General features: G+C 40.8%; 1 protein-coding gene across 4 annotated transcripts in view; it reads left to right on the top strand.

Moving 5' to 3' along the window:
• ACACA (acetyl-CoA carboxylase alpha) overlaps nucleotides 1-26,307 on the top strand; it is a 239,419-nt gene that overhangs the window by 10,432 nt on the left and 202,680 nt on the right. For 3 of the 4 annotated variants that reach the window (XM_047758433.1, XM_047758431.1, XM_047758434.1), the window contains exons 2-3: nucleotides 10,004-10,050; nucleotides 13,838-14,090. In XM_047758433.1, coding sequence (XP_047614389.1) covers nucleotides 13,864-14,090 — 227 coding nt within the window. In that variant the 5' untranslated portion in view covers nucleotides 10,004-10,050; nucleotides 13,838-13,863. The remainder of the gene's footprint in view (nucleotides 1-10,003; nucleotides 10,051-13,837; nucleotides 14,091-26,307) is intronic. The other variant, XM_047758432.1, reaches the window with a different exon arrangement.

Here is a 26,307-nt window from a genome sequence, read left to right as displayed (position 1 = left end):
CAGTGGCACAGAGGAAACAAATCCGATTAGGAAGCATGAGGTTGCAGGTTTAATTCCTGGCCTCTCTTAGTGGGTTAAGGATCTGGCGTTTCCATGAGCTGTGGTGTAGGTCACAGATGTGGCCTGGATCTGGCATTGCTGTGGCTGTGGTGTAGGCTGGCAGCTGCAGCTCCAATTTGACCTCTAGCTTGGGAATCTCCATATGCCTTGGGTGCGGCCCTAAAAATACCAAAAAAAAAAAAATCGTATCATCTGCAAACAGATAATTTTACTTCTTCCTTTTGAATTTGGATGTCTTTTCCTTTTTTTTTTCCTTGCCTAATTGCTCTGGCTAGAGCTTCTATACTGAATAAAAGTTGTAAAACTGGACATCCTTGCCATATTTCTGATTTTAGAGGAAAGATTTCATTCTTTCACCATTGAGCATGATGTTTGCTATGGGGTTTTCATATACGATCTTTATTGTGTGAGGAAGTTTCCTTCTTTTCCTAGTTTGCTTAGTGTTTTTATCATGAAAGTGTATTGAATTTTTTCAAATGCTTTTTTTACATTGAGATGATATGTGGATTTTTCCCTTCATTCTGGTAATGTGTATTTGATTGATTTATGTATGTTGAATCATCTTTGCATTCTAGGAATCCAGTGGAATCCTTGCATCCCAGTTCATCATGGTGTATTATACTTTTAACATGCTGCTGAATTCTTTTTTTTTTTTTTTTCTTGCTTTTTAGGGCCGCACCCATGGCATATGGAAGTTCCCAGGCTAGGGGTCGAATTGGAGCTATAGCTGCTGGCCTACCAACAGCTACAGCAACGTAGGATCTGAGCGTCTTCTGTAACTGTGCTGCTGAATTCTGTTTGCTGGTTTTGTGTGTGTGTGTGTGTGTGTGTGTGTGTGTGTGTGTGTGTGTTTTCCTTTTTTGGTTGCCCCTGCAGCACACGGAAATTCCCTGGCCAAAGATTGAATCCGAGCTTCAGCTGTGACCTATTGGCAATGCTGGATCCTTAATTCACTGCACAGGCCAAGGATCAAATCCACGCTTCCACAGTGACTGGAGACTCCCATGTCGGCCTCTTAACCCATTGTGCCTCATTAGAAACTCCTGTTTGCTATTTTTTTGTTGAGGATATTCATAAGGAATATTAGTCTTTAGTATTCCTTTCTTATGATGTCTTTGGTATCAGAGTAACTGTGGCTTCATAGAATAAGTTAGGAAGTGTTCTCTCTTCAGTTTTTTTTTGAAAAGTTTGATAAGAATTGGTATTAGTTCTTCTTTAAATGTTTGGTAGAATTCACCGGGGAAGCCATCAGATCCAGGGTTTTTCTTGTTGGGAGATTTTTGAGCACCGATCTCCTTACTATTTATAGGTCTGTTCAGATTTTGTTTCTTTGTGATTTAGTCTTGGTATATTTTGTGTTTCTAGGAATTTGTCCATTTCATCCAGATTATCCAATTTGTTGTTCATAGTACTCTCTTATAATCCTTTTACCTTTTGTAGAGTCAGTAATAATGTGCCCACTTTCATTTCTGATTTTAGTTGAGTCGTCTTCTTTTTTATTTTTCATTTTTTGCTTTGTTTAGGGCCGCACCCCCAGCATATGGAGTTTCCCAGGCTAGGGGTCCAATCGGAGCTACAGCTGCTGGCCTACACCGCAGCCACAGCAATGTAGGATTGGAGCTGCGTCTGCGACCTACACCACAGCTCATGACAACGCCAGATCCTTAACCTACTAATCGAGGCCAGGGATTGAACCTGCAGCCTCATGGTTCCTATTCAGATTCGTTTCTGCTATGCCACTACGGGAACTCCTGTCTTTTTTTAAAAAAAGAATCCAGTTAAATGTTTGTCAATTTTTTGATCATTTCAAACTGACAGCTTCTGGTTTCATTGATTTTTCTGTATTTTTTTTCTGGTCCCTATTTTATTTCTCTCTATTCTACTCTTACTTCCTTTGTTCTGTTAGCTTTGGGTTAATTTGCTCTTCTTTTTCTTGTTCCTTAAGTTATAAAGTTAGGTTATCGATTTGAAATCTTTCTTTATTCCCTGCCCCCCAGCCTGCTTTTTCAGCTGCACCTATGGCATATGGAAGTTCCCAGGCCAGGGATCGAATCTGAGCCATAGATGTGACCTACCCTGCAGTCATGGCAATGCCAGATCCTTTAACCACTGCATGGCACTGGGGATTGAACCTGTGCCTCTGCAGCAACCCAAGCTGCTTCAGTCAGATTCTTAATCCACTGTGCCACAGCAGGAACTCCCTTTCTTATTTTTTAATGTAAATGTTTATAGCTGTAAATCCCTCCTTTAGTTCTACTTTCACTGCATTGCATGAGTTTTGGGATGCTGTGTTTTCATTTGTCTTTTAAGTATTTTCTAATTTTCCTTGTGATTTATTCTTTGATCCATTGGTCATTTAAAAGTGTATTGTTTAATTTGCATAATTTTTTCCAGTTTTCTTTCTGTTGTTAATTTTTGACTTTATCCCTTTGTGGACAGGGAAGGTACTTGGTATATCTATCTTTATAGATCTCTTGAGACTTAATTGTGGCCTAAGCATGGTGTTTTGAAAAATATTCTATGTGCAATTGAGAAGAATGTGTATGCTGTTGTCAGGCAGAGTGTTCTGTATATGTCTATTAAATTAAGTTGCTCTCTATTGTGTTGTTTAAATACTTATTTCCTTACTTTATCTCTGTCTGGTTGTTCTGTCCATTGTGCATGGGATATTAGAAGTCTTATTTTTCTTTTGTGTTTAGTTGTGTTTTTGTAATGAAATGTTTAAATTCCTTTCTCATTTCCTTTTGCTTATATTCTACAGCAGCTTCCTTTGTGAGGAAGATATTATATTTAATATCCTATAGTTATAACACCCTGACTTGAATTTATACTAGCTTAACTTCAATAACATATCCAAACTGCTCTTTTATGGTTCTGTCCTTACTCCTTTTGGTTGTTGTCACAAAGTTACACTTTTGTACACTGTGTACCTGAAAGCATAAATTAATAATTTTAAATAAAATCATTTTAAGTACATTTTAAAATGTATCAGCCTCTTAAATTATGTGAAAATAGGATTTGGAGTTATAAACCAACTTTATAGTAATTCTAGCTTTTAGACTAGCGATTGTCTCTTTTCTGTACATGTAATAGTCTCTTAATTCATGAAGGAAACAAAAAATACAGTTATAAATCACTATTACAATAATGCTAGCTTTTATAATTATCTATGTATTAACCTTTTTAAAGATCTTTATTTTTCCTTGCTTTTCTTTTTTGACTGTGCCCGAGGGATGCAGAAGTTTCTAGGCCAGGCAGGGGTCAAACCTGTGCCACAGCAATGACCTAAGCCACAGCAGTGACGATACCAGATCTTTAAATTGCTGAGCCATCAGGGAACTCTGAGATCTTTATTTTTCTGTGTGGCTTTGAGTTACTGTCTGTGTCCTTCGATTTCATCTTGTAGGACTCCCTTGAGCATTTCTTGCAGGGGAGGTCTAGTGGTAATGTACTCCCTCAGCTTTTAATCTCTGGCAGTGTCTTAATTTGTTCCTCTCATTTGAAGGACAGTTTTGCCAGATAGAGGATTCTTGGCTGACAGGTCTTCCTTTTAGCATTTTAACCAATGTATTGGCCCACTGTCTTCTTACCTCCAAAGTTTCTGATGAGATGTCTGTCTTATTGAGGGTCTCTTGCATGTGATGAGTCATTTTCCTCTTGTTGCTTTCAAGGTTTTCTCTTTTGTTTTGTTTTGGCTGTACACATGGCATGTGGAAGTTCCTGGTCCAGGGATTAAACCCCAGCCACAGCAATGACCCAAGCCACTGCAGTGACAATATTGGATCCTTAACCCAATAAGAGAACCCAAGAGAGCTCCCTCTCCCTTTGTCAGTTTGATTGTAAAATGTGTCTGGGAGTTCCTGCTGTGACTCAACAGGTTGAGAACTTGACTAGCATCCATGAGGATGTGGGTTTGAACCCTGGCCTTGCTCAATGGGTTAAGGATCCAGTGAACGGTGGCATTGGTCACAGATGCAGCTTCGATCTGGTGTGACTGTGGGTCAGATTCAACCCCTAGCTTGGAAACTTCCATATGCAGCAGATGCAGTCCTAAAAAAAACAAAAGAGAAAAAGAGAAAAAAAAAGTTTGTGTGGGTCTCTTTTGAGTTTGTCACATTTCTTTGGTATTTATATTCATGTCTTTCATCAAATTTGGGAAGTTTTCAGTCCTCATTTCTCCTGAGACTCTCACGGTGCATATGTTGGTCTGCCTGATGGTGCCCCAGAGCTCCCTTAGTCTCTGTTCACTTTTCTTCAATTTTTTTTTATTTTTGAGGTTCCTCAGATTTGATCATTTCCATGTTCTATCTGTCTTAAAGTCTGCAGATTCTTTTTTCGGGTTCTCAAATCTGCCATGAGGAGTTCCCATCATGGTGCAGTGGCAATGAACCTGACTAGGAACCATGAGGTTACAGGTTCAATTCCTGGCCTCGCTCAGTGGGTTAACGATCCGGCGTTGCCCTGAGCTGTGGTGTAGGTTGCAGACGCGGCTCGGATCCCGCGTTGCTGTGGCTCTGGCGTAGGCCGGTGGCTGCATCTCCGATTCAACCCCTAGCCTGGGAACCTCCATATGCCGAGGGAGCGGCCCAAGAAATAGCAAAAAGACAAAAAAAAAATGCAAAAAGACAAAAAAAAAAAAGAAAGATCCTTCGATTTCCTACCTCAAAGGTGAAAATTGGGGAAAGAAGTCTGGGAGGAGGTCTTCCTCAATATGTTTGCTTAATCTGTTCATTTTCAACATTGGAACCTTCCCCTCTTCTGTTACTGGCATCCCCCAGGCTAGAAAGCCACTTTTATTTATTTTTAGGTTTTTATCTTTTCTGTTATAGTTGATTTACATTGTTCTGTCTATTTCTACTGTACAGCAAAGTGACCCAGTTATATATATATATATATAAATAATATATATGTGTAATATATATATATATTCTTTTTCTCACAGTGTCCTCCTCCTTCATATTCTATAACAAATGACTAGATATAGTTCCCTGCGTTGTACAGCAGGATCTCATTGCTTATCCACTCCAAATTCAGTGGTTTGCATCTACTAACCCCAAATTCGCAGTCCATCCCACTCCCTCCCCCCCCTGGCAACCACAAGTCTGTTCTCCAAGTCCGTGAGTTTGTTTCTTTTCTGTAAAAAGGTTCATTTGTGCCGTATAGTAGATTCTAGATGTAAGTGATATCATATGGTATTTGCCTTTCTCTTTCTGACTTACTTCACTTAGTATGAGAGTCTCTAGTTCCATCCATTTTGCTGCAAATGGCATTATTTTGTTCTAGAAAGCCACTTTTAAACCTCTCTAGAGAATGAATCTTCAGTCTTTTATCTAGATGGTAGAATAGCAGGCACTGCTAGGCTTTACTAGTTGGAAAGAAAAATCTAAGAATCTGAAGCTTCTGAAATGGAATTTCAGCCAAACTTCTATAGATCCATCTTCACTTCCACTTCTTGAATGTTTTTGAGGTCCTAAGGTACAAATCATATTGATTCTAAGTTTATAGCAGATGGCTTATTACTCAGTTTTCCTGGGTTAATGTAGATATTTATCACTGTCTGCCTTCCAAGAAAATTATCCTGCTGTTGTCTCCTGTGACTTTTTTTTTCTAGGGGGTGTCCTTTTGTGGATTACACCTTTAAAAAATTCCTTTACTTTGTGTTTTTGTGGGATTTCAGGCAGGAGCAAAAGTAGAAATATGTTCAGCCTATCATCTTTATCCAGAAATTTGGCAAGACTTCATTAATGATTTCTTGAAGGGTGCAAAAGTTTGCACCTGTTTCTTCTTTGATCAATGTTCTATATCCCTGATATTGAGAAGTGAGGAATAGGACAGATAAGTACATGACATTATTTTCTTGGAGTGTTACACCCTAAAGAAATATGTTCTGATTTAAAAACAAAAACAAAACCCAAAATTCTCCAGCTCGCTCTTGAAGGAAATGACCTCAAATTCTTGTAACCATTCAGATCTAGTGTCTCTCATAAATCATCATATTCTACAATCTAGGAGTACCTGTTGTGCCTCAGTGGTAAGGAACCTGACTAGTATCCTTGAGGATGCAGGTTCGATCCTGGCCTCACTCTGTGGGTTAAGGATCTGGTGTTGCTGTGAGCTGTGGTGTAGGACACAGACGTGGCTCGGATCCTGTGTTGCTATGGCTGTGGTGTAGGCTAGCAGCTGCAGCTCCAATTGGATCCCTAGCCTGGGAACTTCCTTATGCTGCAGGTGTGGCCCTGAAAAGGAGAGAAAAGAAATGTATTCTAACAATTTAGGTCTTTTTTTTTTTTTTTTTGGTATTTTTAGGGCCTCACTCATGAAGTCACTATGGCTTAAAGGGCAAGGATATGTTGTGCCGCTTGGATACTTTTGTCAGCAGCTATGAAAACTAATTGTTGCCTCTTTATTAGAATTGCTTGGAAAATACAGTGTCATTTGAGTTCAAGGGAAACACATTAACTAAGTTTGGTAAAATCTGTTCTTTTTACTTATAAAAATATCTAAATAAATAAGTGCATTAGCTATAAGTAGCTTTACACATTTTTTTCAGAAACGGGTATAGTTTGGTAGCCTTCTGCAATAGTCTTCAAATAAAAATTCAAGAACATATACAGTTGGTTGATCTTTGAATAGCAGGGGTTGGAAATGCATGGACCCACGTATATGTGGATTTTTTTCTATAGTAAGTACTGCACTTACTACGGGAACCAAGGTTGGTCAACTCTGTGGATGCTAGATCTTGGATTTGAAGAAACCCTGTATGTAGAAGGCCCACCAAGTTATGCACAGCTTTTTGATTGTGCAGCGGGTTGGCACCCTTAACCCCTGCTGTTATTCAGGGGTCAGTTATATGTATTTTTACATAAAAGAAAATTAGACATTGCCAACATTTGATATAATGCAGGAAATGTTTATTTGGCTAAGCAGGGTATCCTACAACTGGATCTGGGGAAAGGCCTTGTTTTGGAGGTGTCAAGCCAGCAGCTATATGAGCGTTCCCCAGGGGCCAACCCTATTCTTTTTTTTTTTTTTTTTTGTCTTTTTGCCTTTTTCTAGGGCTGCTCCCGCGGCATATGGAGGTTCCCAGGCTAGGGGTCTAATCAGAGCTGTAGCTGCCGGCCTACACCAGAGCCACGGCAACTCGGGATCTGAGCTGTGTCTGCGACCTACACCACAGTTCACAGCAACGCCAGATCCTTAACCCACTGAGCAAGGCCAGGGATCGAACCTGCAACCTCATGGTTCCTAGTCGGATTTGTTAACCACTATGCCACGACGGGAACTCCCCAACCCTGTTCTTTGTCCACTTAGAGAAGAAGAAAGTCTTAGTCTAATACATAGTAAAGCTTTAGGGATCCCAAACTTGTATCCAAGCAAAATTTGCGTGAGGGTGAATTTTTGTCAGAAAAGAGTCCATAGCTTTGATCAGATTTCTAGTAGTGTCTTGAACTAAGAAAGTTTCAAAGCCATTGTTTTAGGTACTTAGCCCACTGCACTTGCTTGTGAGCATAAAGTAGAGTGGGCAGGAAAGTGAGAATTAATTGTGGCTTTAAAAACCAACTTTTTGGACACAACTCACAATAAGATGTTGACATCATGACATATATATAATTGATAGAAAAAATTACAAAACAATATCCTGTATGGTATACTTCTTGACATTTTCTATTCTGTTTAATTTTTAAAATGTTGGCTGTAACCACCACTAAAAAAATTTCTTAGTATTCTTCTTGTTGGTAACCCATAGTTTGAAAAACCCTGGTGCTAGTGCATTGTAGCATACAAAATCCTTTCCTACCCTCTTAGTCCTTACAGCAGTCCCATGAGGTACTTAGGATGAGGTGACTCAGAGACGTTAAGTGACTTGTTCAAGTTTGCACCGCCAGTACTTGGCAGAGTCAGAGTGTGATCTTGGTCCTAGCTTTTAACTCCACCTCCCCTGGCACCTTTGGTTGCATCCCATTCAAACTGCTTACCTTTTCCTCCTTTTTTCTCACTCCCTTCTGTGCTGCAATTGTAGGGAATAATACTAGCTCAGACTACACATTTGGGTAAATGCTAATTTGTCACCTGGCATCCGTATGCTTTCCCCAGTCCCGTTTGGGGAAGTTCTGGATTTCCCTATCTGTTTAAAGAGGATCTTTCGGAGTTCCCGTCGTGGCGCAGTGGTTAACGAATCCGACTAGGAACCATGAGGTTGCGGGTTCAGTCCCTGCCCTCGCTCAGTGGGTTAGCGATCCGGCGTTGCCGTGAGCTGTGGTGTAGGTTGCAGACGCGGCTCGGATCCCGTGTTGCTGTGGCTCTGGCGTAGGCCGGTGGCTACAGCTCCGATTCAACCCCTAGCCTGGGAACCTCCATATGCCGCGGAAGCGGCCCAAGAAATAGCAACAACAACAACAACAACAAAAAAAAGACAAAAGACAAAAAAAAAAGAGGATCTTTCCTTCTTTTTTCTTCTCTACCCTGGACCAGTGGTTTTCAAGCCTGGATTTAGAAGAGGTCCATTAGTTGTGGAACTTAATATTCAGATCTCTGGGTCTCCAGCAGGGATTCTGATTCAGCAGATCTGGAATGGAGCTTAGACATACACATTTTTTGTGTGTTTTTGTTTTTTATTTTTATTTTTTGTCTTTTTAGGGCCGCACCTGCGACATATGGAGGTTCCAGGCTAGGGGTCCAGGCAGAGCTGTAGCCACCGGCCTACACTGCAGCCATAGCAACGAGGGATCTGAGCCGAGTCTTTGACCTACACCACAGCTCATGGCAACACTGGATCCTTAACCCACTGAGTGAGACCAGGGATTGAACCCACATCCTCATGGGTACTAGTCGGGTTCATTAACCACTGAGCCACAATGGGAACTCCTGTTTTTGTTTTTTAAATAATTTTTTAAGGTTTTTATTTTTTTTTTCTTTTTAGGATCGCACCCACGGCATGTGGAAGTTCCCAGGCTAGGGGTCTAATCGAAGCTACAGGGATCAAACCCTCATCCTCATGGATACTCATGGGCTGGGTTCATAACCCATTGAGCCACAGTGGGAACTCCTTCCATTCATCTCTTTTTAAAAAAGCTCCACAGGTAATTGTTATAAGTAGTCAAAGTTGAAAATTTCTACCCTGGATACATTAAAATTATTGGACATAGGAGTTCCCTTCGTGGCGCAGTGGTTAACGAATCCGACTAGGAACCGTGAGGCTAGGCTGCAGGTTCAATCCCTGGCCTTGCTCAGTGGGTTAACAGATCCGACATTGCCGTGAGCTGTGGTGTAGGTTGCAGATGCGGCTCGGGTCCCACGTTGCTGTGGCTGTGGTGTAGGCTGGCAGCTACAGCTCTGATTAGACCCCTAGCCTGGGAACCTCCATATGCTGCGAGGGCGGCCCAAGAAATGGCAAAAAGACAAAAAAAAAAATTGTTGGGCATAGACAGACACCCAGGATTTGGGGAGTAGCTAGAGACTCCTTGGTCCCTAGAGTTTAGGGACTTAACAATGAGAGACCTGTTCTTTCCCTGGCTCCCAGCCTTTGTGGGTGGGTACAAATATTTGGCAACATAATCATAACTTGAATTGTAGAGAATCTAGTGGTTCTCTTCTTTCCACTGCCTCCTTTTTGATGGAATATTGGAAATCATAGGGTTGAAGTGTGTACATAGTTGGAAAAGGTACCTTGTAAAATGGTTAGCTTGGGTTATTGTTTTAACACTTTTTATTGTTTTTAATACTTTTCATGAATAATGAAGTTTTTGAATGTGTAATGCTTTTGGTTTACAGATTTAAGCAAATGACAAACAACTGAACTTTATACTTCAAGTTAAATAGTGTATTTGACCAGAAAAATGATACTTTGAGTATTAGTTTTATACTATAATGAAACAGGAATTGATAAAATTTGAGTTTCTAAAGAAAAAAAAAACTTCAAATCTCTCTCTCTCTCTCTCTTTAGTTCTTTTTGGAGGTGGATATCTGCTCAGACAATAAGAATTATAAGAGGTCAGTTACAAATAATGCTCCTTCATGTTTACAGTGTGATTACAAATTTTATGTTTGTTGCTAAAATATTAAACTATAGGCTTTTATGTTGAAAGGCGCCTTGCACAGAAGAATATAGGCAGACTGGGGTCGGGGGGTGACCTGAAGTGAATGAGTCTGAAAGGGGTAATATTCCATCAGCTCTTCTCAATTTGGGGCTGGAATCGGTGGAAATGGGACTGGCCGAACAGTAGCTTCTAGAGTATCTGGGCAGCTACTCAGTGATTTTCCATACGTGACCTGTCTTTTCTGTGGTTTATAGGCTAGTACCCGAGAGTGCCACTCAGGAGAGTTGCCAGTTGGTGGACAGGCTCTTTAGTTGTTGACCCAGAGCTGCTCTCAGTCTTTGGAAGGGGATGGCTGCCTTCTCGTTCTTCTTAGCAAGGAGGGAACAATTTGAAGTTGACCTTCTGGAGCCTTTCATTTATTTGTTAATCCTTTCTTTTTTCTTCTCCTGTGGAATCAGAGAATTGCTCTTTTCTCAGTGAGATTTATTTTTGTATGTAGTTATCTAATTTTGGTCAGATTATTAGCTGCCTCAGATGCCTTATTTCTCTTGTGAAGAAGCCAGCAATAGGAGTTCCCACTGTGGCACAGCAGAAACAAACCCAACTAGGAACCATGCGGTTGCAGGTTCCATTCCTGGCCTTGATCATTGGGTTAAGGGTCTGGCGTTGCCACAAGCTGTGGCGTAGGCCGGCGGCTACAGCTCTTATTCAACCCCTAGCCTGGGAACCTCCATATGCTGAGGGTGCAGCCCTAAAAAAGCAAAAAAAAAAAAAAAAAAGCCAGCTATTCTGTGTTAGTTGAGATGGCATTTGGATTTTTTTTTTTTTTTTTGTGGCCACACCTGTGGCATATGGAAATTCCTGGGCCAGGGATTGAACGCATACCAATGCAGTGACCTGAGCCACTGCAGTTGGATTCTTAACCCATGTGCCACAGCAGGAACTTCTTAACCTATGATTTTTAAGCTTGACTGTTCACTGGTCTAAAAGAAGTAGCCTTTTTGCTGGTGTACCTTTTGGGGTTCTTTAGAGTGGTCAATCTGCTAGGACTTTTCCCTTTCACCCTCTCTCTCCTTTTTTCCTCTTTTTAAATTATTTGGTTTTCTTTGAAGGTTCTGGAAGTGAGCCGGATTATGAAATTGGGAGACATTAAAATTTTTTTAAAGAAATTTATTATTCCAAGGGAGACAAGTGTAATGAATTTAGATGTCAATTTTCCTGTTTGTGTGGTATTTCCATATTTGATTCTAGTTTTAAAAATTAAAGTTAGGGTGTTCCCGTCATGGTGCAGTGGTTATCGAACCAGACTAGGAACCATGAGGTTGCGGGTTCGATCCCTGGCCTTGCTCAGTGGGTTGGGGGTCCGGCGTTGCCGTGAGCTGTGGTGTAGGTTTCGGCTTGGAACCCATGTTGCTGTGGCTCTGGTGTAGGCCCCTAGCCTGAGAACCTCCATATGCTGCGGGTTCAGCCCTAGAAAAGGCAAAAAGACCAAAAAAAAAAAAAGAAAGAAAAAATGGTTAGCTTACATAATCTCCAGCTCACTTTTAGTGAATGTCAATAAGTATTTTTTGGGCATTCCTGGCAGTTTGTTGTTACTGTTTCATTCTTCTAGCACACATGGTTCTCAAACTTCAGGACTTGTTAAAATATATATTACTGTACCATCCTGTGGGTTCTGATGCAGTTAACTAGTCTATGGTAGCTCCTAAGAATTTGCACTTTCTTTTTTTTTTCTTTTTGGCTGCACCTGCAGCATGCGGAAGTGTCCAGTCCGGGGATCGAACCCTTGCCACAGCTGTAACCAGAGCCACAGCAGTGACGACACCAGATTCTTAACCTGCTGAGCCATGGGGAACTCTAAGAATTTGTACTTTTAACAGTTCCCAGGTGCTTCTGTGGCTGTGGCTGCTGCTGCTGGTCTGGCAACCACACTTTGAGAACCACTGCTTTAGCATTTACAGATACTGCTTTGTGTTTGTAAATGAGTAAGTTCTGATTCACAAATTATATAGAAATAATGATGCAAGTGTGATTATAATATGTTTAGTGTTCATTCTCAAGTATTTATAAATCTTGATGTTTTATTATCTAATGTCAAAGACAACTACTGTTTTTTTTTGTGTCTTTTGGGGGCCATACCCTCAGCATATGGAGGTTCCTGGGCTAGGGGTCCAGTCGGAGCTGTAGCCACTGGCCTACACCACAGCCACAACAACTCGAGATCCAAGCTGAGTCTCTGACCTACACCACAGCTCACCGCAACGCCAGATCCTTAACCCATTGAGCGAAGCCAAGGGATTGAACCCTCGTCCTCATGGATGCTAGTCAGGTTCCTTAACCACTGAGCCACGACGGAAACTCCAGAGAGCACTACTCTTTACTTTTATATGTCAGTGGTTTACAGCATATAAAATTATTAATAATAAGCACCTTCTCTTAGAGCACCTCAATATCAAGACTGGGAATCATTACTTTGAATTAAAATGGTTGGTCAGGCTACAAGCTGTTTAATAGTAATGTATGTAGTTTTGACTTTTTTAAATAGAATTTTTGGAATGACAAGGTAAATATTGTTTCCTTTAGTTTTGGTTTTTATTGTTGCTGTGAACTTTGAACTATGTTTTGGTCCTTGTCTTTTAGTTTGCTTGTGGTTGACAATGTCTAATCCTGACTAATAAGGCCCTATATCTAGAAAACTTGTACTTAATTGATGTAACATCTCCATTAATTATTGTTTTTACCTTTAATGGTAGATTCACTTTCTTCCTATTAGTGTCAGCAGTTAGCACATTAGAGCCCAAAACAGACATTTGGGGGTGATTTTTTAACAGTTATAATTTAAGAAAAAATTCAAGGGGACAAGTAAAGATTTTTTTAAATTAAAAAATAGCCACCTGCAGTTTGCTTTAAAACAAACTACATGTATTTGTGTATAGTATATCTATACACAGTTTGGTTTATATATGTATATACCTAAAGAATATATTTTATTGTATATATTTATACATATATATGCTTACGTAAAATTCATAGCCTTTAACAGTATGGTGTTTGGAACCAGATGATAGCTGTATACTTTGAACACCAAGTTTCAAATGACCACCTCTCTCCCCAGACCCTAACCCTACATTCTCCCCTGTACTAACAACTGAAATCGCAGCATCACAATAAGCAACCTTCACCTGCCATGAAGATTTCTTTATTGATCATTATTTTCTCTTGGACATCACCAAATTGATTAGGAATGGCTTGTAATTTTTAGAGAGAATGTTCTTTGAGGAAAAGGGAACAGGTTTTAATTTTTTTAGGCATAGTTCCCATGATCTGGATTTTCTTCTCTTTTAGAAAACAAAGGCTGGAGTTCCTGAGCTCAGCAGGTTGCAAACCCAACTAGTATCCGCGGGTTAAGGACCTGGCGTTGCCATGAGCTGTGGTGTAGGTCGTAGACGTGGCTTGGATCCCATGTTGCTGTGGCTGTGGTATAGGCTGGCAGCTGTAGCTCTGATTCAGCCCCTAGCCTGGGAACTTCCATATGCCGTGGTTACAGCCCTAAAAAGAAAGAAAAAAAGAAAAAAGAGAAAAAAAAAGCTGTGGAAAGGAATAGCCAAGTTAACCAGTTCTCAAACTGGCCTCGCTTCCAAGTGCCAGCTGTGGTGTATCAGGTCTAACCTGTGGCTGTCCTCAGGTATAGGTTGTTGTCCATAACCTGCTTTTCTCACTTACTTTTCATTTCTCCATAGCTCTGAGAGCTCGTTTTGAAGGAATAATGGATGAACCGTCTCCCTTGGCTAAACCTCTGGAGTTGAACCAGCACTCCCGCTTCATAATTGGTTCTGTGTCTGAAGATAACTCAGAGGATGAGATTAGCAACCTGGTGAAGCTGGACCTGCTGGAGGAGAAGGAGGGCTCTCTGTCACCAGCTTCTGTCAGCTCAGATACGCTCTCTGACTTGGGGATTTCTAGCCTACAGGATGGCTTGGCCTTACACATGAGGTAAGTCAAAGAAGTTTAATGTTTTACTTATTTTACCTGTCCTGGAGTTCCTGCTGTGGTGCAGTGGGTTAATGATCCAGCTTGTCTCTGTGGCGGCACTGGTTCAATCCCCTGCCTGACACAGTGGGTTAAGGATCCAGCATTGCTGCATTGTAGGTTGCAGCTCTGGCTAGGATTCAGTCCCTGGCCCAAGAAGTTCCAAATGCCATGGAGTCAGCCAAAAAAGGAAAAGAAGAAAAAAAAAGTTTGTTTTTTTTTTTTTTTTGTAAGGGCTGCAAATATGGACGCTCTTGGGCTAGGGGTTGAATTGAGTTGAATTGGAGCTATAGCGGCCTGCCTCCAACCACAGCCACAGCAACATGGCCTCTGAGCTGAATCTGTGACCTGAGCTGCAGTTTGCAGCAACACCTGATCCTTAACTCACTGAGCGAGGCCAGGGATCAAACCCACATCCTCACTGCGGACACTATGTTGGGTTCTTAACCTGCTGAGTCACAAAGGGAACTCCAAAAGAAAAAAAAAATCTTATTTAACCTGTCCTATTGGTTTCACTGATCTTGTTCTGAAGAAAAGAGCAAGAATAATTTGAGCCAACATTATTTCACCTTTTCCTATCTCACTGGATTTAAAGCTTTGTTGAGTAATTGGGAAATGATGTATTTTGCCTGGAGTGCAGATTGTGAAAGTGTCTTTTCTTAAATATTCTTCTCAGCTTTTTCCTGTTCTTCCTACATGCTGGGTCTTTTAGTGAGATCCAGCAAGGGAGGGATAGATTGAGGAATTTCAGTCTCTGTACTACTTTAACTAACGGTGTTGTTACTGTCCTAATGACTGATAGGACTTTTGCAGGGGTGGGCAAATTTGTAGTAACTTTTTTTTTTTCTTTTCCCCTTTGAAAGTTTGGCTCATTTATTTGGTACTGTATTAACCAGTTTGTTGAGAGAGAGTTTATTTATTAAATTTTTCTTTATTATAGTTGATTGTAGTAATCTTTCTTTAAACTGCTTTATCATGTCAGGAAATTGTATTCTATTTCTGGCAGGGCCAGTCTTCATTGAGGAGCAAAGGGTTGTTGTAGAGCTCTCCTTTTTCTCTAAAATGCAGTTCTCTACATGTAACTGAGAATGTCCGTCTGTAGTAATACTGGGTTATTCTTACTTATTGATGTTTGATTGTGTGAAGTTTTGGTCACTTGCTTTGAATTTCTTGCATTAAACGTTCTGAATTAGTGGTTCTTAGTTTTCACTGTATATCAGAATCGCTTGGGGAGCTAAGAAATGAGCCCCATCTCCAGAGATTTGGATTCACTTGCTAACTGGCTTGGCTTGGAAGTGAGACTTTTTTTTTTTTTTTTTTAAGTTATTTGAGTGATTCTAATGTACAGCCTGGGTTGAGATTTTAGGTCTAGCTTAGATAAACATAAATTAGGGTGCATGTTGCTGGTGTTATTACATTGGTGTTTCTCTTATTAATGAATGATGAAGTAATTCAGCTCCATTTTATACACTCAAGATATAGAATCTTTTTTTTCGCTTTTTTTAGGGCCGCACCCTTGGCACATGGAGGTTCCCAGGCTAGGGGTCAAGTTGGAGCTATAGCTGCCAGCCTACACTACAGCCACAGTAACGCAGGATCTGAGCCTCGACTGCGACTTACACCACAGTTCCCGGCAACACCAGATCCTTGACCCACTAAATGAGGCCAGGGATTGAACCCGCAACCTCATGGTTCCTAGTCAGATTCGTTTCCCTTGCGGCATGATAGGATCTCCTCAAGATATAGATTCTGTAGTTAAATCCCATACTGAGTCTGGCTGAATGTGACTATCCTTCCTTATGGTTATCCCTGGGGATTTGGGGTCCTTGCTTCTGAAAGATGACATAATGAATGTCAGTGGTCACCCCTATTTGGCCACGTGGAGGTCTAAAGAAAAGAGTTAAGCAAGTTTATTTTTTTACTTTGCCTAGAACTGCCATTAACCAGAGAGATAGGAGTTCCTGTCGTGGCTTAGTGGTTAATGAATCCGACTAGGAACCATGAGGTTGTGGGTTCGATCCCTGGCCTCTCTCAGGGGGTTAAGGATCCAGCGTTGCCGTGAGCTGTGTTGTAGGTCATAGACACAGCTCGGATACTGCGTTGCCGTGGCTTCGGGGAAGGCCGGCGGCTACAGCTCCAATTGGACCCCTAGCCTTGGAACCTCCATATGCCAAGGCAGCAGCCCAAGAAATGGCAAAAAGGCAAAAAACAAAACAAAACAAAAAAAAACCAAAAAAAAACAAAACCTGAGAGATAATTTAGCTTAATACCTTTTCGTTTTAAAATAGATGAGAAAACTGAGGCCTACAGGGGGAAAGTAACTTGCTTAAGGGTAGATAGCTAGAAAACTATAATTCAAAGTTAGATGTCCTTATTCCATTTCAGTTAACTTTTATCCTCTACTATCCTGATCATCCAAGTGTTTTAATTATAACTAGTTCAGAGACAGTTGGTTTTGAGGAGTTAGTGAATCAAGTATTATATCTAATCTCTGGGTTAAAAAAGAGGAATAGAGGTCAGTATTTAGTGTTGGGGAGCGGGGGGGGGAAGGGTCAGGTGTTTATGCAAACATTTTTTCTTACTTAATAGGTCGGTTAGTTGGTGGTGATCATTTTCCTCCTTGAGGAAAATCTTGTGCTTGCGGGTTGGGACTGGTGAGGTTACATGCCTTTACAAGAAAGAGGACCAAAGATTCTAAACCTTCTTTCTGCAATGTACTGGATGATCACCCACAGCCAACAGAGAATTGTTCTCAGAATGTCATAGTGTCCCTGTTGGGAAAGAACTGGGTGAAATCTCAGTTCTTAAAGCCATGCAACTCCTTGGGAAATATGCCCAGTTTGAGGACAAGTAAAATGGAATATACGTTCTTTGGATTAGGAAATTGTGCGTTTGGCAGTGGTGAGATAAATTGCATTGTAAGAAACAGCTGATGATATTACAAGGCAGTTTATAGTTGCCAAGTCATTCCCAAAGTTGATGGCTCTTATTGCAAAGTCTGTGTGGTCAGTGGTAGCAAAGTGTATGTGGTCAGAGGTAGGAGCGCCTGAGCCCTGAGTGGCATGCCCAACTTTTGCAAAACCCACTCTTGCAGCTCGTGGATGAACCATGGATTGAAGTGTGATCAGCTGTCTGGGAAGGAGACAGTGCCAGTTCTTACTGGCTTCTCAAATAGCTAATGTTCTAAACGAGGATAAAGGTTCTTGGTTGATTCTCTTCTTTTATTTTTTTTATTTTTTTTTAATTTTATTTTCCCACTGTACAGCAAGGGGATCAAGTTATCCTTACATGTATACATTACAATTACATTTTTTTCCCCACCCTTTGTTCTGTTGCAACATGAGTATCTAGACAAAGTTCTCAATGTTATTCAGCAGGATCTCCTTGTAAATCTATTCTAAGTTGTGTCTGATAAACCCAAGCTCCCAATCCCTCCCACTCCCTCCCCCTCCCATCAGGCAGCCACAAGTCTTTTCTCCAAGTCTATGATTTTCTTTTCTGAGGAGATGTTCATTTGTGCTGGATATTAGATTCCAGTTCTAAGTGATATCATATGGTATTTGTCTTTGTCTTTCTGGCTCATTTCACTCAGTATGAGATTCTCTAGTTCCATCCATGTTGCTGCAAATGGCATTATGTCATTCTTTTTTATGGCTGAGTAGTATTCCATTGTGTATATATACCACATCTTCCGAATCCAATCATCTGTCGATGGACATTTGGGTTGTTTCCATGTCCTGGCTATTGTGAATGGTGCTGCAATGAACATGCGGGTGCATGTGTCTCTTTTAAGTAGAGTTTTGTCTGGATAGATGCCCAAGAGTGGGATTGCGGGGTCATATGGAAGTTCTATGTATAGATTTCTAAGGTATCTCCAAACTGTTCTCCATAGTGGCTGTGCCAGTTTACATTCCCACCAACAGTGCCAGGAGGGTTCCCTTTTCTCCCTCCAGCATTTGTTATTTGTGGACTTATTAATGATGGCCATTCTGACTGGTGTGAGGTGGTATCTCATGGTAGTTTTGATTTGCATTTCTCTTATAATCAGCGATGTTGAGCATTTTTTCATGTGTTTGCTGGCCATTTGTATGATTCTCTTCTTAAGTCACTTGTGGATATGGTGTCCTTGAGAGTAATTTAAATTGCTCCAAATTCATATTCTGTATTAGAATGGACTCTGTTCTGACATCTGCCACCAGTTAAGTGGGTGACCACAGACAATTCATGTTACCTCTTAGGACTCATTTTCCTCACCTGTGAAAATGATGGTATTGATCCAGATACTCCTTTTCACTCTTTGAACCCAAGGTTAAATGGAGACTGGCTGAGTTTAGGATCAGCTCTCAGAATGAAGAGCCTAATCCTTTGCAGGTGATAGAGCTTAAAGAGTTAATCTCTAAGATGTAGTGTCAAGAGACACTAGCTGGAGGTCCTTTAAAACCAAGTGAAGTCATTGCCATTGTATAGGATGAGAGTGGGTTTCTCTCTCAAGTTTAGGGCTTGGTTTTAGGTGCTGAGTGAGAAGTCTAGTGGGTGTGGTGGCTGGATAGGCAGAAAACAAAAAATAGAATTTTCCAGAGTTGAAGATGTCTCGCATCACATCTTTTCCAGTGAAAGATTGGATGAATCATTCTCTAAGCTTTATGACCCAAACATTTGAAAATAATACACTAAGAAAGTAGTTATAGCTTGGTGGGAATATACAGCCCTCTTTGTTGATATCTGCGCTCTGGCCTTTTTTAAGAGAAGATCAGCAAGGGTATACGGCCAACATATGAGCTAGGCTGATGTATTTCTAAACTTCATTATTAATATTTAATTGAACATTTGAGGAGAAGGATCATTAAAGACTGACTGGAGTTATCTCAGATTTGATACCTAATGTATGGTTTGGTGGCATATAATAGAGCCATCTAGTTGTGTGGATGTTGACATTTTCTCTGCTCCTTGTGGGTTGCCACTTGAGGTTGGATTGTTTTGCATACTTAAATGTTGCACAAATGCAGATCACATTGCACTACCAAACTGTCAACCAAAGATTGTAATCAGTTTTGTTAACTGGCATGCTGAATTCCTGGTTGAAGTCCAGTTGGAGTCAGGATAGCTCTACACTTGGAATTTTACCTCAGGAGGTACTGTGATTCCTTAAACCATTTTTATCCTATAATTCATGTATTTGAAACTCCATCTCAGTTTTCTCAAATATCTTAAAATATCAAATGGCCAACATTTCATGCTTAGCAGGAATATTTGGTTAATGACTTTAGTTGAGAACAATCTGTAAATGCTGTTAATTGTGTGTGTGTGTATATATATATTACTTGGTGTATATATTTGGTGTGTGTGTACATATATGTGTGTGTGTGTGCGTATATACACATATATATACCAAGCTTAAGATGTTTCTGGGAGTTCCCGTTGTGGCGCAGTGATTAACAAATCTGACTAGGAACCATGAGGTTGTGGGTTCAATCCCTGCCCTTGCTCAGTGGGTTAACGATCCGGTGTTGCTGTGAACTGTGGTGTAGGTTGCAGACTTGGCTCGGATCCCATGTTGCTGTGGCTCTGGTGTAGGCCGGCCGCTACAGCTCCGATTGGACCCCTAGCCTGGGAACCTCCACATGCCACGGGAGCGGCCCAAGAAATGGCAAAGAGTCAAAAAAAAAAAAGATGTTTCTGTAGCTGAGGCTTAAGAAGTAGTTGCTGCTTTGGTGTAGTGGGTAATGATCTGGCTTGTCTTGTGTATTGCTGGTTCTATCCCAGGCCTGGTGCAGTGGATTAAGGATCTGGCATTGCCACAGCTGTGGTGTAGGTCACAGATGCTGGGTGTGACCAAAAAAGGGGAAAAAAATGTAGTAGTTGCTGCTTTGGAAGGAGAGAGTTGTTAGGTTCACTCAGAAAGGGCTCCTTGAAGGAGGTTTAGGTATATTCCTATCTCCTTTATGATCTAGAAAGGAAAGTACCAATATCTTAGAAAATTTAGAATTCACATACAAGATCTCCTGTAGCATGTTTGACTCTTCAAAAGATTCTAACTAGAGTTTTGAAGCTATTTTGTGAATCTCTAAAGTTTCTCCAGAAATATCAGTCATGGAATGCAGACAGGCGATAAACTCATTTTGGAATCAGGTCCCAGATTCCACATTTCATGGTTGTATTAAATTTCATATAGGGAGTTCCTGTTGAGGCTCAGCTGGTTACAAGCCTGACTGCTATCCATAAGGACACAGGTTCAATCCCTGGCCTCACTCAGTTGGTTAAAGATCTGGTGTTACTGTGAGCTGTGGTATAGGTCGAAGACGAGGCTCAGATCTGGCGTTGCTATGGCTGTGGTGTAGGCTGACAGCTGCAACTCCGATTTGACCCCTAATCTGGGAACTTCCATATGCCAAAGGTGTGGCCCTAAGAAGTGAAAAAAAAAAAAAAATTCATGCAGAGCTGTACAGAGCCTCGCCCCTAGGAAATAAGGTGATAAGGTGAGAATCAAGAGTCTGGGAATGGCTGTCAGCTTCTACTGCCATTGATTGGGTTGGGAGGGGAGTTCAAGAGAACAAAAATAGTGAGAGATCTGACCTATTGCTGCTATATCCTGCCCTATTTTTCACATTATCCGTAAGAATCAGCAGTCCTGTTTTCTCAGTGACTACTTAGAAAAATAATAGTAATGATCAGTAACATTATCACGTGCTTCGATCTATGCCAGTCTCTCTGCTGGGCTTTGTGTGGAGTATCACGCTTGATCTCCACAACAACCCCATGAGGTAATGTACGATTATCACCTGCAGTTTTTTATGGATGGGGACCTGAGACTCGGGTTAAATAACATGCTGAATGTTACACAGCGAATTGTTTATGGAATCCAGTCAGAGCTCATACTCATACTCAGAGCTCATACTCTTAGAACCCTTGCTGTAATAAGTATGTTTGTGTTCTCTTTGAGCAAATTTTTTTTTTTTTGGTCTTTTTGCCTTCTCTAGCCCCCCGCTCCCCGTGGCATATGGAGGGTCCCAGGCTAGGGGTCTAATCGGAGCTGTAGTGCTGGCCTACGCCAGAGCCACAGCGACTCGGGATCTGAGCTGCATCTGTGACCTACACCACAGCTCACAGCAACACCAGATCCCAGATCGTTAACCCACTGAGCAAGGCCAGGAATTGAACCTGCAACCTCATGGTTCCTAGTCGGATTCGTTAACCACTGAGCCACGACGGGAACTCCCAAGCAATTTTTTTCTAATTAAACGTCAGCATTATTAAACAGGGACAGAAATTAGAAAAAGAAAATTTTAGGAAATATATTTTTAAATAATGCTTTATTAAAGAAGCTTTATAAAGAAAATTTAAAACAAAATACAAGAAAGCAAAACGAAAGCCTTGTATATTCACCACCCAGAGAAAATTCCTGCTAATACCCTCTTGTATAGTCTTCTGGATCTTTTTCTCTGCATATGTGCATATGCATTTCTCTCTACTGAAATGAGATCATCCTGTACACACTGGTTTACAACCTGCTCTTTTCTGTTGACAGTTCCCACTTTTGTATTTCACTAAATTTTCATCTAATCTAATATGCATACCATATTCAAATTTCTCCAGTTGACTCCAAAGTTCTGTTTCATCCAAACTGGTATCCAATCCAAGAACATGTGTTATATATTATTATATCCTTTAAATTCCTTTATCTTGTTACCCTCTGTTTTTTTTTTTGTTGTTGTTAATGGCAGTGACTAGTGACTTATTTAAAAAAGGAAGGTAGCGAATCATCACAATATATGGCTATTAGTGATAGCTTGGTGGAATGGAGAGACATGGGAGGAAAAATAAAGGATAATTTACTGTCTCACACTTTTTATTGTTGTATCATTTGTAGTACAATAGTTTGATGTTGCACTAAGGATATTTTAATGGATTTTATAATCATAATGAAAGGGACCATTGTAAAACATAGTATGATTTGACCAGAAGCTAGGAAGGACAGAGCTTTCTGGTTTTAGCTGCATGTGTTTGTGTTTGACCTGGAAAGAAACAAGGATTCTCTTTTCTTTTTAGTCTTTTACTTATGAGTCTGAAGTGATTTGCTTTAAATCTAGTGATGGAGATAAAAATAAATAATAGCTGCAAAAGCTTTTAGAAAAGTAGAATGTGTCATCCTGGTATACCATGATATTATTTATTATGGACAAATCCTTTCGGGAGGTAAAATTTTTTAACTGGAAAAACCTTTAAGTCTTTTGCATATTAGGGCTTAAAACTTGGGAATTTAGGTGTGACTGACTTTTGATTGTAGCCAGCATATACTGTGAATGTTCTAATTCATATAGAGAGAATAACCATTACTGAGAGGACAGGAAATTTCATTTCCCCTTCCTATCTTCTGGCTCATTAACGGGAAATAAGGAAACTGGTCTCATTTTGAGTTTATCTTGTTATGGCTTTGCTTGCAGATGGGCCTGTGAGAGTGTTGCTATGTTGTGGCTTTCTTAGGATTTCTCATTTAGCTTCCCTAAGCTTTCTCCCTCCCCCTACCAACTCTCCAAACTCTTTACTCTCTATGCTTCTTCCTTGATATTCCGAGATTCCCAGTTGCCATGGTGCCTCCAAAGTGGCGGACACAGAGAAGGTTATTACGAGATCCGGCAACTTGATACTTTTTTTTACTGAGGGCGGTAGTCTCCTCCGTCTCTCTCCCACTCACTCCTTTCCATTCAGAAAACAGGAGCCATTCCTGTTTGTGTGTTATAGTCTCCAGAGTTTATTCTATAAATTTAGCTAATTGTAGACGTGAAATTACAAAGGGTGTAAATACAGCTCAGGACAGCTGCTGGACAGTGTTGTTCCTTTTTAGTACTTCTAGTGTAATGCATACATTTTTCTCCTTTTTTCCCATTAACATAACCTTAAAACTGAAGTTTGTTTTTACTACTTAAATTTTAAAAAGTTATTAGATGTATGCTTATTATAGAAAATTTGGAAATCCAGTAAGTATAAAGAAAGAAAGAAAAAAAAAATCCCGTTATTGCCAGGTGATGGGGATATGATCATCTGGCAATAACTGCTATTAATGTTGGGTATGTTTCCTTTTAGTGTTTTTCACCTCTTAAGGATACATTCCATTAAAAAGTGGGTACATAGATAATGTAATGAATGCACAGCTCTGTTTCCTGCCTGTTCTTTTTTTTTTTTTTTCAGATAACAGCATTTTCTCAGGTCCTTAAAAATCTTTTATAAACTTAACTTTTCCAGAGTGCTCAAGTAGAGTTAAGCTTGTTTCTAAGTGACTTTCCCCACAATAGGCTCTTTGGTTTCTGAGGCAGTTAGTTACTCTTTAACCATCTACCTTCTCTTTTCCAAAAAAATTTTTGGTATCTCTAATCTGTTGGTGTCTCCTCTTCCATTCTCTTTGTCCATATATCTTTATGCCTCTTTTGTTATTTTATTGTCATTTTCATGTGATTTTGGTAGGGAACAGTGATAAATGCTCAGCCTACCTGCCACTTTTAACTGGTAGTCCTCTTCATTTCTTTCTTTTTTTTTTTTTTTGTCTTTTTGTCTTTTTGCCATTTCTGGGGCCGCTCCTGCGGCATATGGAGGTTCCCAGGCTAGGGGTCTAATCGGAGCTGTAGTGGCCGGCCTACTCCAGAGCCACAGCAACGAGGGATCCGAGCCACATCTGCCATCTACACCACGGCTCCCAGCAACGCCGGATCCTTAACCCATTGAGCAAGGCCAGGGATCGAACCCGTGACTTCATGGTTCCTAGTCGGATTCGTTAACCACTGAGCCATAATGGGAACTCCATCCTCTTCACTTCTTAACCTATTGCACTTGACTTCTCTACCTACCATTTTCTGAAACTACCCTTAGAAAACTCAATGGTGACCTCCTAATGGCAACGTTCACAGTGTTGGCTTTTCAGTCACTGTAAACTACTACTTATGTTTTATAAACATTCTCTCCCTGTTCTCTTTTCTGATCCTTCCCTCTTAGGTGCTTGAATAGGCTCCCCTCACCCCCCCCCCCCCCCTTTCCCCTTGGTTGGTGGTCTTCGACAATGCTTTTTTTTTTATTTATTTTTATTTTTTGTTTGTTTGTTTGTTTTGTTTTATTTTTTGTTTTTTGTCTTTTTGCTATTTCTTGGGCCGCTCCCACGGCATATGGAGGTTCCCAGGCTAGGGGTCCAATCAGAGCTGTAGCTGCCGGCCTACGCCAGAGCCACGGCAACGAGGGATCCGAGCCGCGTCTGCAACCTACACCACAGCTCACGGCAACGCCGGATCGTTAACCCACTGAGCAAGGGCAGGGATCGAACCCGCAACCTCATGGTTCCTAGTCGGATTCGTTAACCACTGCGCCACCACGGGAACTTCTACAACGCTTTCTGACTTCAGCCCTCTTCTCAAACTACATCCTCTCCCTTGACCTGTCTTAATAGTACATCCATTTCTCTGGTCTCCTAAGCCTTCCCTCACCCTAATTTGGTATTCTTATTGATGCACTCCCTCAGTAATTCTTTATTTTTTTTAGCCCTCAATAATTCTTTTTTTAAAATATATCCTAATTTTATTTTAATTTTTAATTTTTTTTTGTCTTTTGTCTTTTTAGGGCCGCACCTGCGGCATGTGGCTGTTCTCAGGCTAGGGGTCTAATCAGAGCTATAGCTGCCCGCCTACACCACAGCCACAGCAGTGCTGGATCTGATCCGCATCTGCTACCTACACCACAGCTCAGGGCAATGCTGGATCCTTAACCCACTGAGCGTGGCCAGAGATTGAACCCACAACCTCATGGTTCCTAGTTGGATTCATTTCTGCTGTGCCACAACAGGAACTCCTTATTTTATTTTTTCCATCATTGCTGGTTTACAGTGTCCTGTCAATTTTCTACTGTACAGCAAGGTGGACCCAGTCACACATACCTATATACATTCTTTTTCTCACATTATCATGCTCCATCCTAAGTGGCTAGATATAGTTCCCAGTGCTATACAGCAGGATCTCATTGCTGATTCATTCCAAGGGCAATAGTTTGCTCCCTCAATAATTCTTGAATTCATTTCCTTCTTTCTACAGTTACTGTCATTGCTCTTGCTCTTTCTTATTTGGATTATGGCAGTAGTATTTTAGATGTTTTCTACTCTCTTTCCCCCTTCAGTATAAGCCCACCATGGCCATTGCGATCTTTCTAAAAGGTAAACTGATTATTTCACAGCACTATTCAGGGGGCCCCTGTTATCCGTAAGGTTTATTAATGTTTAGCCAAACGTTGTGCCAGGTGCCTAACGTTTTTCCCAATAGCCACAGTAGCTCTAATCATTATTATGGTGAGCATAATGAGATCTGTTAGGGGCCCACTAATGTCTCAGAGATGTTTGAACTGGGTTTTGAAGGATGAACAGAAAACAGACAAGCTACCAGAGATAAGTATGTGTGTGTAGTAGAAAGGGTAGAGCTGGTGGGGTTGACAGCACATGTGAAGACAGCAAACTGTGAAACATCTGACACATTTAGACAGTTATAAGACATTGAGTATTACTGGAATGTAAGGGAGACAGGATAGTTAGTGCAGTGGAAGAGGAGGCTGGTGAGATAGAGGTCAGATGGTCAGATTATTAAGGATCCTGTATGTTATAAGACTTACATAAAATGGGAAACAGTATTTAGATTTGGCTATGCAACAGAATCGTCTGCAGAGCTTTGAGGAATAAAGATTTCCACGCCCCACCCCAGATTGATTAAATTACAGTCTCTGGTCATGGAGCCCAGGAATCTTCATTCACCTACTCTTCAGGTGGGTCTGATGTGAAACCTGAGCTGAGAACCACTTTCTCAGAGTTGAGAGCAATGCCTGACATGTAGTGTATGCCTAATAAATGTTGCATTGAAATTGAAGTCATGCAAGTGGATTAGATCACTCTGAGGAAGAGTATATAGGCAGAAGGGGAAATGTCTTGAGGAAATGTCTACTTTTATGTGGAAAGGAGACAGGAAATGATCAGTGAGGTAGAAGGAAAACCAAGAAAACCAAGGGAAAGATGATTTTAAGGTAGAAGAAAAGAAGTGGTGAGCAGCGATGTATGAAAGGAAGGAATGAGAAAAAGCACTGGAGTTAGTGAATAGGAGGATCTCGAGGTGAACAGCTTTAGTAGATGGCACAAGATTTAAGGAGTGAACAAAGGGTGAAAGAG

Source organism: Phacochoerus africanus, chromosome 14, assembly GCF_016906955.1.
Source record: "Phacochoerus africanus isolate WHEZ1 chromosome 14, ROS_Pafr_v1, whole genome shotgun sequence".
Taxonomy (NCBI): Eukaryota; Metazoa; Chordata; class Mammalia; order Artiodactyla; family Suidae; genus Phacochoerus; species Phacochoerus africanus.
The sequence above is the reverse complement of the archived record's forward strand: the minus strand, read 5'-3'. Positions and strand labels throughout refer to the sequence as shown.